The sequence below is a fragment of the Athene cunicularia genome, assembly GCF_003259725.1.
Source record: "Athene cunicularia isolate RWA chromosome 7 unlocalized genomic scaffold, athCun1 chr7_part1, whole genome shotgun sequence".
Taxonomy (NCBI): domain Eukaryota; kingdom Metazoa; phylum Chordata; class Aves; order Strigiformes; family Strigidae; genus Athene; species Athene cunicularia.
This window is the reverse complement of record NW_020799107.1, coordinates 33,524,176-33,537,411: the sequence shown is the minus strand read 5'-3', so window position 1 is coordinate 33,537,411 and position 13,236 is coordinate 33,524,176. Positions and strand designations below refer to the sequence as shown.

The 13,236-nt window shown below is 38.2% G+C and overlaps 1 protein-coding gene across 1 annotated transcript in view; it reads right to left on the bottom strand.

Moving 5' to 3' along the window:
• Nucleotides 1-13,236, bottom strand: part of ARHGAP15 (Rho GTPase activating protein 15) — a 320,935-nt gene that overhangs the window by 158,352 nt on the left and 149,347 nt on the right. Inside the window, exon 8 of the mRNA XM_026852528.1 lies at nucleotides 4,982-5,053. Coding sequence (XP_026708329.1) covers nucleotides 4,982-5,053 — 72 coding nt within the window. The remainder of the gene's footprint in view (nucleotides 1-4,981; nucleotides 5,054-13,236) is intronic.

Genomic DNA, 13,236 nt, shown 5'->3' with positions numbered 1-13,236 from the left:
TTTTTTTTTTTTTTTTTTTTACATATGTATATATAAATCTTTTCACCAGAACAGATCTTCGGGTATTTTACACAAAGAGTCAAGACGACCATTTTACAGATGGCAAAACTGAGGCACAGACCTGTGCAGTGCTTTGCCCCAGGATGATTCAGCAGAGCCCTGGTGCATGTGGCTCTGGAGCATTATCCAGAGCACAGCAGTTCTGCGTGTTTGCAGGCAAGTGAATGAAGCGTTACATCCCCACCACGTTTTGCAAGGGGCAGGAGCTCATCCTGCCCACGCTCCAAACCAGCTCCTGTCAGCTCTGAAACCAAAGCTTTTCTCTTATTTTTTTGTTGTTAAGAGTTGCGTGTGCAAAACGCAGTAGCAACCACAGGTGGGAACTGCACGCTTGGGGATGCAGGTTTAGTCTGCACATTGAGATGCTCACTGGGACATGGTATTATTCAGGACCTTTTCAGGTATTTTTCAGGGACTGGCTGAACATAGCAGACAAAAGAGATTCCTTTCTGACCAAAGTGTGAGGAAAAGCAGAGCAAAGCCGTTAAGACCTGGCACAGCCTATTTGTGTAAATCCATCAACCTGAAGTGCTACTGTTTTACTGCTTCTGCCCCATGTCAAGAGTTTTTCCTAAAGCAGAAAAGAAACAAAAGATCCTCACCAGCATGGGTACTCCCCGCATCTTTCTTAAAAATGAAATACTACCAGGAAAAAATAAAATAAATTTTAAAAAATTTTAAAAAGACAAAACAGCTTAATGTTTTATTAATTGTTCTATAACCATCCCTTTATTGAGGAAATGCCTGTAAGGAAGGTTTCCAAAGTCATCAGCATTAAGGAAAATCCCGTCAGCGCAGCTCCAGCGGAGACATCCTGTGAGAGCGCTGCGGAGAATGTGGGAATGGTCCCCCGGCGCGGGCTCGGAGGCTGCCCGGCTGCAGATGTTCATCCCGTCCTGTCCGCACCCGTCAGGAGCAGACCTCCAGCCACCCATTGTTCCCCGTGCACATGGGAGACTTATTTACTGGGGAAATTTTAATGCCCTTATTAGTCCACAGCCATAATGTTAAGCACTACTCACACACTCACCCTTCCCTTTATAAAAAAAAAAAAAAATCAAAATCCAACTTAAGGTGAGCAGTGGAAAGAGCTGACCTCTAGTTCTGTTCCCATCTCACGCGGCAAGGTTTGGGTTCAAAATGTATTATATCACCATTTATTAATGTGTACATGCAGATATGAATTAGACTAAACACAGGCAACAATTCAATCTAATGCCTCTCTCCCAGTATAAACAAATGATTATTAAAATTAAAAAAATGGAATAACATTTTCAAAGTAAGAGCAACATATATAATTAGATTTACTGTATTTTGAAGGCTTAAAAAGGACACAACATAGTTCAGTCTTCCGTTCAGTAAATTCAAGCTTTATTAAAATACAAGTATTCAGCACTGCATAAACATTTGCACTGTATGATATGCAAAAGAGATACTCCATTGCTAACAAGACCAAAGCAAAATACATGTTGAAAGTTTCTTTGTCTGAATGTGTTATTTTGATAATCATATATTATCAGTGTTTTATGAGCAAATCTGTAAAAACAGATCATAGAATGCAGGGAATAGAATTCATTTAAAATATACTTTCTGTAAGATATAGTTCAAGTCCTTTTCTTTCTTTCCTTAGACTAATCTTCAGAGTAACTAGACAGTTTCAAGAAGACTGCTACTGCTCTCTACAGTTTAAATGCATCCACTCCTTAATTACAGTCAGTAATTGACTTTGTTCTGCTCCATTCCAGTCATTCACAGGAAAGCAGTTCCAAAGGCTTTGGCTGGTAAATCCCATTTAATGTGCAGGTTTCCTATCCCACTTTTATATATTACCTCCTTAGGATTTCTGATAAATGGTTCTTGGAAGGGATTGCTAAACCATATTTGCACATTGAACAATCGAATTTTCAACACCCTTGGGAAAAGACATCAGTAAAGAATGCTAGCTTTGACTAAACCTTGTGATTGAACAATTTATGATCACAGCCCTAAATGATGTATAAGTAACAACAAGCATAAATTGTTCAATATCAAGGCATACGAACACACCGTCCCTGTACCAGGCACTGCCGAAATAAACAGAGGGACTGAAGAAACAAATCAAAGACAGATATGGGAGGGGGGGGGGGGGGAAGGGGGGGGGGGGGAGGAAAAAAAAAAAAAATAAAAAAATGAAGTGCTCTACATTGAGCTGCCAGTCTCCATTGTGCCAGGTACTTCACTTATTTAAATATTTCATGAAATCCCTCTCTCTTTGCCATCATTTTTGTAAAAGCTACAGTCTGGAATTAGCATTACCTTACCAGGCAGAGTTATGATGCAGTAAATACCCACAAGGAATGACAACTGACATTAACCCTCTTACTTGCAAAGGGTGTGCCCTTCAGGTTGCTTATCGAAGAGCCAGGGTGCCTGGATTCTCCCTTTATTGCCATAATACCCTGGAAAAAAACCACTTCAGAGGCTGAATCCACTCGCATGGTAGTTCTGCAATGAACTGTAGTACAGCCCTGCTGTTAGGCATTGATCCTCTGAAAATATCGTCTCACTGCAGGTAAAAGTGTGTGAACTTCAGTACACTGCTGGGCGGCCAACAGAGTGTGGGTAGGGGAGAGGAGGCAGGTGTGAAACGCTTTTTATGATATTCTATTTATGGTATATTAAGGATTTCTCTTGTCACCTTATAAAGGTGCAAATGGAGGGGTGAGCTTCTTTTGCATGTCAACCATAGTAACACACCAAGGTTGCACTCAACAAGACCTTAAGTTATTAAACAAAGAGATACCTCTATAGATCCAGGAAACAGAGGAAGCTGTATCTAATGAATACCGTTATCATTTTATAATCTCTAAGTATACCTTGGATTCTACCCAGGATCAGCAGTTCTTAAAATTCCTACAAATCATGTATTTTTCCCATGCTATGTTGTGCTCTGGGATGTGCTGTTGTGCCATACATGGCTGCGTTCTGTACTTCCAAACCTTTACAGATCACCTGGATCACCTTTTAGAACACGTCTCAAAGATTCTTCCCTTTCACAATATACCTACACCAGTGGAAAACAGGAGATAAAAGCCAGGAAAGTGCCATGGGATAAGCCCAGGGTCTTCTGTCCATACATTCTCCTTTGTGATATCCTTCTAGCTCTTTACCAATATACATTTCTACAGACATATTCATTTCTTACATTTATTTTAGCTGCAGAACAGGGAAGGAGGCAATTTTAGCAATCCTACTGATAGGAACTCTATGGAGATATGGAAAAGGGCGATAAATTCACACAGCAAAACAAAAATACAAAACTGTATTATTGATTCACTCACTTCAAAGTGTACTTATGCATCTCTGGTGGCTCTAACTATTATTTGCAGTGATGAACTATTTTCAGACAATTCCAAGAACAAACTTTAATACAGGAAGTGAAGAATCTTATGGGAAAGGAAAAATGAAGAAAATGAAAAACCCCTCACAGTCTGTACCCTACAGCAAAAGGGAACAGAGTAATCGGCCCAAGAAGCCTATGGCTCACGTAGATCTCACGTATGGTCATCAAGAAACCACCACACAGTTCTTATTTCATCCAAAGACTGAAACAAGCCATTGTTCAACTCCTTCTGAGCATGGGATAGCTAGAAAAAATGCTGGACTGTTGGGGTGAAGCTTTGGATGACCTACCCCAACGGTTCAGCGCTGGATTATTGGACACTTCTGGACCGGGGAAACCCCACCAGACACTGATCCAGTGCAGAATCCAGTGCAGAAAAACCTAAATTTTGATGTCACCTGGGACTCCTACAGCTTGTGGTGAACACTAAGTGATTTAAACTTGGATTGACAGATACCTCTGAGTGCAGAAATTCAATAAAATATGTTCCTCTTGTTGCACTGTGCATTGGGATTGCTGCCCTTGATATGTGTAGGAAGAAAAGAAATGTGAGTTGCTGGAGCATTTCTAGCTCAAAAGCTAACACTCTTCCCCCTTCCTACTGCTCCCTTCATCTCACCTTGCTCTCTCATAAGGTGGGTTTTTTTTCAGATCATGTTAATCATTCTGATTCCCCAAAATGAAGGGGAATTTAGAATTTTCCCTCTATTTTCCTGAGATATTTTTTCAGTATGGGATCTAGCCACCTAGCCCATGTAACACAGGACACACCATTCTCCATCTGCATGATAGCCACCAGGGCTGGGACAGGAAAGTGGAAAGAGAGTCAAGGAGAAAAAGAAAAAAAAAAAAAAAGAAAAAGACAGAAGACTAGGAATATTCTCTCTCTAAATATTCTTTTAAAAAAACCCCAAATCATTAGAATATAATATAACTTGAGAATAAACACATAAAACATAGATACTCATGTGTCCATACCCACAGCAGAAGTAGAATTAATTAAAGTTGGGAGACACTGTGCTCCTCAGTGGTTTAATTAACTGGAATGGAATTAAACAGGGACAGAGATATGTAAGTTTTTAAAAACATGTCAAAAGTCTAACTGAATTTCTGGAAGTTGATCTTAAATTCTTTCTCACAGATAACCCAGTCTTCCTGGCCATGTTTATGCTGAATGAGTGAACAGCAGAAAGGATAAATAAAATATCTCTCTGTGCTGTACCGTAGTGAGCTAATATTCAAGAAATGCAAATAAAAGAAAACAAAAGGATCAGTATTGAGCCGCATTATATTCATACTGCATCACATATCCATTATATGATTCAGCCTATCAAACAGAGGTAGTCATGGTTATGCTGATAGTTAAATTACTTAAAGGACTCTAAGTTGTTTATGACTACCAAAGAAATTGCATTATCAAGCAGATTGTCTGTCTCATATTACAGTCTGGCTTTACCAATCTAGCAGTCCTTTGGATGTCGAGCAAAGTTAACATTGAAGTGATGGGGAAATATCAGCTTGAAAGAAAAGGTCTTCAACCAATCTTTCAAAAAAAATGATATTTGTTAAAAAATTTTGTGAGAAAGTATCTGCCTTGTGTTCCCAATGTTGCTAGATGTTAAGTAAATATATGCTGATTGCAAAAAAGTTGCTTTGGCAACTCTCTTATTAAAATGCATTTGTAACCCCCATCTGTCATGAAAGTTTTGAAAAGTTTGTTTACTTTGGATAGCCGCCTTATCCAGGGTTACCCCAGCATACAATGATAGCAGTCTTCAGAAGTTGTGTGAGGAACAAGCCACTGGGGATACATTTTTGTTTTAATTGGCACACACAAACACTTTTCTGGTCTGTCAAAAAGATCAAGCTAATATGCATGGCGGGTGTTATATTCTCAGCTTTTGGGAGTAGTAAAGCTCCCTTTATTTAAGTAATTTAAATGATAGACTGCAAAAACTTTGCAAGTCAGAAAAATGTTTTATACTTTCTTTGGGAATATTTGTTTTAAGCAACAGAAAATGTTCTACATATCTAAAGATGTTGAACCTTATGTTATAATTACCCCGTTTCTTCTGACTCTAAAAATTATTGTGAAAACCAAGCATTGCAAAGAGGCAACAAGCAGATCTTGTGTTTTCCCAACTTCTGCAATATTAGCAATTGTAAGACCAATTGCTGCCAGATGTTTATAAGATGTCTTCAGTTGTGTTACCCTGTGGCATGACTGATTTGCGCATCCATTCTCTGGGAACCTCCACGGGGTCATCGTATCAAAGCAACCTGCTCGTATAAAATAAGCTGCTTTTTAGAGAAACTAACCTAGTGTTTGGGGTATACACATCAATGGCTCTGAAGTGGATGTGACAGTCTGAAAGTCTGGGATCAAACATCCAAATAAGAACAAATTTTTTAATGAAACTGTATTGTACCGGTGATGAAAAGATAATTTTTTTTTCCCCTGGTAAATTCGTAGGACTGAGTACATCAACATAATTTAGTAATAAAATAATGAATTCTGAGACTGTTGGGAAGAAGAAGAAAAAAAAATCTTTGAGCTTAATGCTTCCCTTCTGCTGTGCAATGAACTCATAGTATCGACTGAATTACATTAATACGAGCAAGGAGAGAATCAGGTCTTTTCTTTGCATTATAAGTCAAATCTTTCCCTTTCCTTCCTGGCTGTGAAGAATCTCACTTGCAGAGGAACTGATTTATATCACTTGTAAGGACGATATTGAACAAATGGGAGGTCATGATTAAAGCTGATTAGGCCCTCAGAGACAAGAACTCCTCCTTGGATTTGAAGAGGAGCTCAGGCTGGAGGTCCACAGAGCCTCCCTGGAGGGGGAAATTTCCAGCTCTCTGCCAGAGATACTGGGACACTTTCACCAATTTCAAGGAATATCTTGTTATTCTCCCTTTTTCATTCACCACTCCAGGTCTTATTTCTTGCTGCCTTTGGAGATGTGTGATAAGAAAGCACATGCTGCTTGAGCAAAGGGAAAGTTAAGGAAGAGCAAGTACTTTCTGCTAAACATCCAAGGAACTTACTGATGATCTGCTACACTGCTATTATGCCCTATGCAAGGCACAGTTGGACTAACTACTTGGATTGGCCTCTGAAAAGCAGAGCTTTTCTTCAGAGGACAAAGAGCAAAAAGGAAAATGTGAGACAGGCAGCAGAGGACCATCCTGGACGTCACACACCTGCACACAGCCTCCTACATCTCCTCCCCAACCCGTCCCCTGCTCCACAGATGCACTGCCCTCAGCACGGGAGCAGGATGGAGAGACTTCTGACAGCCTTTAGGCAAAAGTCAGGGCAGATGGAAGTCACCAGACCTGGGCAGCGAGAAAGAAGTACCCCCAAACCTAGCTCAAAGCAGAGAAGCAAGAGATAATACAACTGAGTCGTGCCTGTGCATAGCGGGAAGTAGGGGAATAGACAATTGCACGCTTTGTCCACAGATGAATGCTAAAGACAATGTATGAATACCTACTGCAAGCTACTTTTCTCCTTGGGATAATATTTTACCGTTATTGCCTTTGCAATCTGAAGCCATATATTACACAGCTACACACAGAGATGTCGGCAACAGTTTCCTAGAGAAGTCCTGTCTGTCTTAGTTTTACCAGCTGGACAATACCTAGTGATGAATGGTCCTCCTGTCTGATTTTATATGCATGTTATAACACTTTATGATATATGTGAGTGAGACTCAACATGATAAGTCCTTGTAACAAACAAAAGTATCAAAGGGAGAATGAATGCTCTACTTTCAGTACAAGCAAAGATTTATATAAATAAAAAATATATATGTGCTATGTGTAAAGATTTCATTTCATTGACTCTTATTTTAGCCAGAAATTTATTCATCGGTAGCAGAGCGTTTTACAGCTACATTATCTGCAGGCAGAGGCTGGTACTGGCTTTTAGTATTTCATTTACTGACACATGTCTCCTATTAATAAGTGCTGAGATTGCACAATAAGAAAAAGAAGAGATGTTCCTATAAGTATCTTTATACTTATAGTAACGTATTTGGCCATGATTATAAGTGTTTATAAAACATTCAAGAATCGTTCCTTGTCTACTTACGCTAATGAGAACACCTGTTAACTTTAGAGCTGCACAGGCTTATTTGCATTGAATTCAGGTTTTTTGCATACTGTACATCACTTTTTGAAACAATTAGATGTTTACAGAGAAATATAGCTAAAAGAAGAACAGCAGCTTGAATGCCCTCCAGCCCAAGTCAATGCTAATCCTGGTTTGCGTGAAAAGCAGAAATCTGCTGAATTATAATACTGACACAAATTCAGTTAGCAGTGAACAAAGGTGTACCTGCAAATCCTCTGATAGCAGATGTTACTTGTGGGGATTGATACCCGCTGTTGAATAAAGCATCTCTTAGAGATGAAACGGCACTACTGAATGGGATTTTTCATTGTTATATTTATTTTTTTTTTTTTTTTTTTTTTTTTGTGACTCAGAACCTCTCTGTGTACTGAGAGTGTAGAACACACGATCATTTTCCAAAATAGCTGTTTACATTATTTTATTAACTTGCCAAAAGCCAATATAACAACACAAGAATCCTCCTACTGCTAGAGATCCAAAACACCATCTCTGCAGTAGAGGTTTTTGTGGCCTGGGGCAAGGAGGCAGGAGGTCCCTTTCTGTAAAAACAGGTCTACTGAACGGTAAGTGTAATATCCTGCTGCTCCATGACCATGCCAGCTATTGTTTAATAACAATGTGAAACATCAAAGTTGGTCCATGATCTGAACATATACTCTGCCAGCTGTGTCAAGTTCCTAAGTGTTACAGGCAGGAAAATATAATGGTTATTATCTTCCCTTGCATGCAGGGAGCAAACAATTCATAACATCTTTGGTTTGCCTCTTTCCATCTTTATTTGTAAGCAAATATTAGGAAAAGCTAAACAGGATGAAAAGTGTTTTGAATAAGGCTATTATATCCATTTAAGAAAACAAATGTTTCCAACTACAGCAAGTTAAAAGTATTTCTATTTTTAAAAAATATTTAGTGTTTTAATAAAAATATTGCTGTTGAGACTTTGGACAAAGATGAATACATTGTGTCAGCTATCTGGACTCTAGTTTCTAAGAAGTCACAATCTTGTTAGAAAACTTTTGAAAACTCGTAACACCATACATACGGTTGTTAACTGGGAACAGAAGAATATGGATAATTCAAATATAGTTCCTAAAAGGCTAATAGACTCTGAATCTTTCTTACATGGTTGTGGGGTTTTTTAATTTGGGGATGAAATTATTTTTGTATATAAGTAGCATCACAGTATAGATAGTATGGAGACAGTGTTCTATTCAAAGAATAATATCTAATTTTTGAAATTAGAAATTCTTGTAATATAAAAAAAAAAAAAAAGGTGGATCTTTGTATGTCTCCAAATTCTCGTGATAGTTTCAAACCGGTTTTCAAGTGTTGGAGGATCCTGGGATTTTTCTTTAGACGTTCTGGAACTGCACTGACAGCACTGGAAATGCACTGGTCTTTAAATTTAGCAGCTACTCTATGTAGTAGTGTAGTAATGACAGAAGGTTACTCAAAATGTTATTTTAAAATATCACATAACCAAAATATCAAATTAACTTTTCACAAAAGGTGTCTAAGGGGAGCTTTTCTAGGGAAGGAGAACATAGCTCAGAACTCCGAATTTAGTCAGCTAGTGGTAATTGGGTGAAAAACTACTGAAATATTTGACTGTGTAGCTCACAAACAAGGCAACCTACTTTGAATCTGTAATGTATTGTTTTTTAAGAAACACAGTGAAATAAAAAAAAAAAACAAGAAAAAAAAAAACAAAAACATGTGCCTCCTCTCTAGATCTTTGAGTTTCTGATATGCACTGGGTTATACCAAATACCAAACATTAAAAACAAATGCTATTTTTAAAATATGTATAGCTTTCACAAGTATATGATTTTTTTTCATCATGTAGGCTTTTCTCATGTATTAGAACATGATGTACACTTTGACATCTGTCAGTCAAGCTTCTGGCTATCACACTGGGCAATCTGGAGGGACGCGTCACAATGTGATGTGGCATGCAGAAAAATTGAAAAACTCCATTTTTCCAAAATAAAAATCACATCTTCTAGTTTTAAATAGAGAGAATGATTACAAAATATTTGGCCATCAAGACTGTAAAGATTGAGGTTGGATAATCAATAACGTTTGTGGTTGAATTACCCACTGATAACAAGCAATTTCCTGCTATTCGTGAGGGGAATTGGGAAGTGGTTTTTGGGAATTTGGCAGACTCTCTCTCTTTTCTAAATATGCTGTGTCTGAAAGCCTGATACTCTTTTTCTATTGCAAGCTTTGGGATGATGCAACATAGGCGAATGCGGGTTTGGGGTGACAGCTCATTCAGGAACTTAGGGGTCTAAATATAAGAGAAGCTAAAAATACACAGAATTATCAAGCACAGGAATGGCTGGGTATTTGGGTTTGAGTCCTCCATGCCATAATCATAAGGCCATATTTATCTGAAGCTCTGCAACACCGTGATTGTTGCGCCACTTCTTGTCACCAATAAATGTACAGTACACATGACAGGGAAAGAAATAGAGTGTTTTAAAATGCATTATGGCCTCCTTGTCCAAAGATGTCATCATTGCATATTAATTCAAGCACTGTGGATGTTCTTATCCAGGAACACAAACTGCAGATAGAGGAAAGCTGTTACCAGAGCATCTCCCCCCAGACCCCTGACGTTTCTTGCCCTTCCCACCACATTTAGAGGTGCTGGGTACACAACCACTCTCATTGAACTCAACGGCACATGACAACTCAGAAGCAACATCCTATCAGTAACATACACTTTACACTATGAGGCAAAATGAAAAGTCTTAAAGAAACTGAAATTTCAGACTTTGGTTTCTGAAAGTGTTAGATTACCCTGTACGACAATCCCACCCATGACCTAATCCTTGCACCGTTCTCCCACCACTAAAATAATGAAGAAAGTTATCAGATTCTTGATGCCTACAAAGGAAACTGAGAAGTTATGTCCCAGCGATTTGGGTCACTAACTCATTAGACCAGAGCTGGAAAAGCTCTCTCTATTGCTCATGTCTATGAGCAGAGACATGTGAGTTTGAACTATAAACAGAACCAATTACATTAACATTTCCCAACGCTTTCAAGAATAAGACTAGAAGCTTTCGTTTGTTTTTGCAAAACCATGATCTGCTATGCTAATAAGTCTAAAATTTGATTAAAAGGAAAACATTCAAAGCAGAACCTGGCAGTACAGCTTCTTATGTGCTTTTCTTTCATCTGCTGGAACACGGTAGCCCTGATTCAGCAAGGTACTTCATTATATGCAACTTTCAGAATACGAGCACTTGCGCTGTTTGCAGTCACAAGAGTGAAATGAGCAAATCAGTGAGAGCAAAAATAGCAGAAAAGTTATATTTATTCACAGAGCGAATATTTCAGGGAACAAAAGATATGTTAGTGACAGTCAGTAAGAGCTGCATGTAAATTAACTGCAGAACCACCAGCAAAGTTAGCTATGACTTATAATCCTAACAGCAAAAGAAAGCTGTTCCTTCTAGCCCAACTGAGAGAAGATAATACCTTTTCAAGGAATTAGAGGGGAAAAAAAAAACCACAAACCTAAACAACAAAAATCCCCACCACCTATCAGTTCCTTCACTATTAGAAGCAAAACCAAACTAGCAACTTTATCTACCTACTTAAACAACATAGTGTCAGAAAAGAAATATGGTTTTGTTTCTTTAACCACTGGCTATACTAGTCAAAACATAGCCAGATCACCTTGAAAAAAATGAGAGAAAAACTCATGTTTTGATGAGTTGTAAGAAATTAGATGTAAGAAATTAGACCTAGTTTTCAGCTAAACTGCAGGTCTTCAATTGCCAACAAGCCCCATAACTCACTCTTTTCCTTCTGAGAACAGATGAACTGATTCTCTATAGCAGCCAAGCTCATAATGTCTAAGATTAACTAGAAGTCACTTACTTAGATGACCTTACAAAGAATTAAGCCATAAATTAGATGCTGCCAGAACTTGAGAATTAAAATAAAAAGGAAAAAAAAAAAAAATTTGCTGAGAGTTTAGGTGTTTAGAAATTCAATTATACCATTTCATCTCTTATTGAAAATGCAAACACACAGACTGAAAGCACAGAAATACACCATATCTAAACAAACTAGTGAGAAATACTAAAATAGGTGAATATTTATCAAAACTCTCACTTAACAAAGAGCACTGATATCCATATTATTCGGGAAAGCTGCTTTTATCGAAGGAGAGAACAGGATCTCAGTTTCACGCTTAACTCTGAATGATAACTCATTCCCATTTTTCACTGCCTTTGCTTGATGACAGGTCATTCACCTCACTACTGTCATGCGTTACAAAAATTAGCAACCAAGAAAATGAATCTAGATCAGTTCCTATGTTTGAACTTGCTCATTTGCCTATATGCTCTATTTCCTACTAGAAACCCGTTTACTGCATCACAGGACCAACTTCACAGCCGACACGGAGCAAGAGAGACGGAGAACCTTGTGAATTTTCCCAATGTATCAGACTTACAGAAACACCTGTGCTAAATAACTTTGTGCTGAGCTACTGTGAAAAAGCTGCAGTGTTAAATAGCAATCACAGTTTCTGATTTTTCACTGAGCTGGTTACTCTTCTAGAGTCCTCCGAGCTGTCGTACAGAGCCTGAATGATATCCATTTTAATCTTATTGCCTTTCTCTTTATTTATGTTGTTAAAGCCATGAATTTCTTTATTTATCTTGAAGTATCGTTACATCAATACAATGGGAGTTGAGCAGTGCCTGATAAAGTTGAAAAAAAAAAAAAATCTGTTTATAAATGCCTTTCATTTCTGAATTGAAACCATTCATTCACTGACTACTGTAAGAAGATGAGAGGGGTTGAAGAAAATCTTCTAAGGCATTTGATTTCATACAGGTCTAAAAGTGTTATTTCGTTTCTTTTAAATGATGGCAAATATAGTGTGTAAGGGCAAAAGTACTGCAAAATTAAATAAACTTTAAAAGTTGATGCATATGCATCCCCTATTGAAGACTCTAGCATTTATGTGAAAAAAAGGTCTGATTTCCATTTTACAAGGAAAAAATGGCCTTAAATCTACACCAGCACTTAAGAAAAAAAAAAAATGCATTTGCATGTATACAGAGCTCATTATAGGCTTTAAGTGTCTTAATGATTAGATGGAAAACTTGTTCAAACAAATTATTGACTCTGGTGGTGAAGAACAGAGAGACAGTAAAGCTACTGCAAGCAGGTAGGGAAAGTTGCAATTAGGTTAATCCAAGGATTGTTCTCACTTTGCCCTTCCCAGAGTGGTAAATAGCAGCAGCCCAAGGTTTGGGTACAAACATCAAATACCTGCACATACCTTCATAGCTAGGGAGGAGCAGCAGCCCAAAGCACGTGTTTGCCACTCGTGGCAACATCACCACTATCAAAAATTAATCACCTTTTACATCTTCAGCCTCTTTATAAGTATTTCCTACCTACACAAGCCACTCTGCAGTTCTTTAGTAGTGGTAGTGGTGTCGCAGGAAAAGTCCAGGAAAGTGGGGATAGAGCTGGTGCTAATAACGATTCATCTTTAGTGATGTCTTGCATCGCGATGAGTGGAGACTGGAGATACGTTTAGATGCCACACTCAAGCTACAGCGAACATAAAACAGCATATGCTTAGCCAAAGCTTTTGAAACCAAGGGGGGGGGGC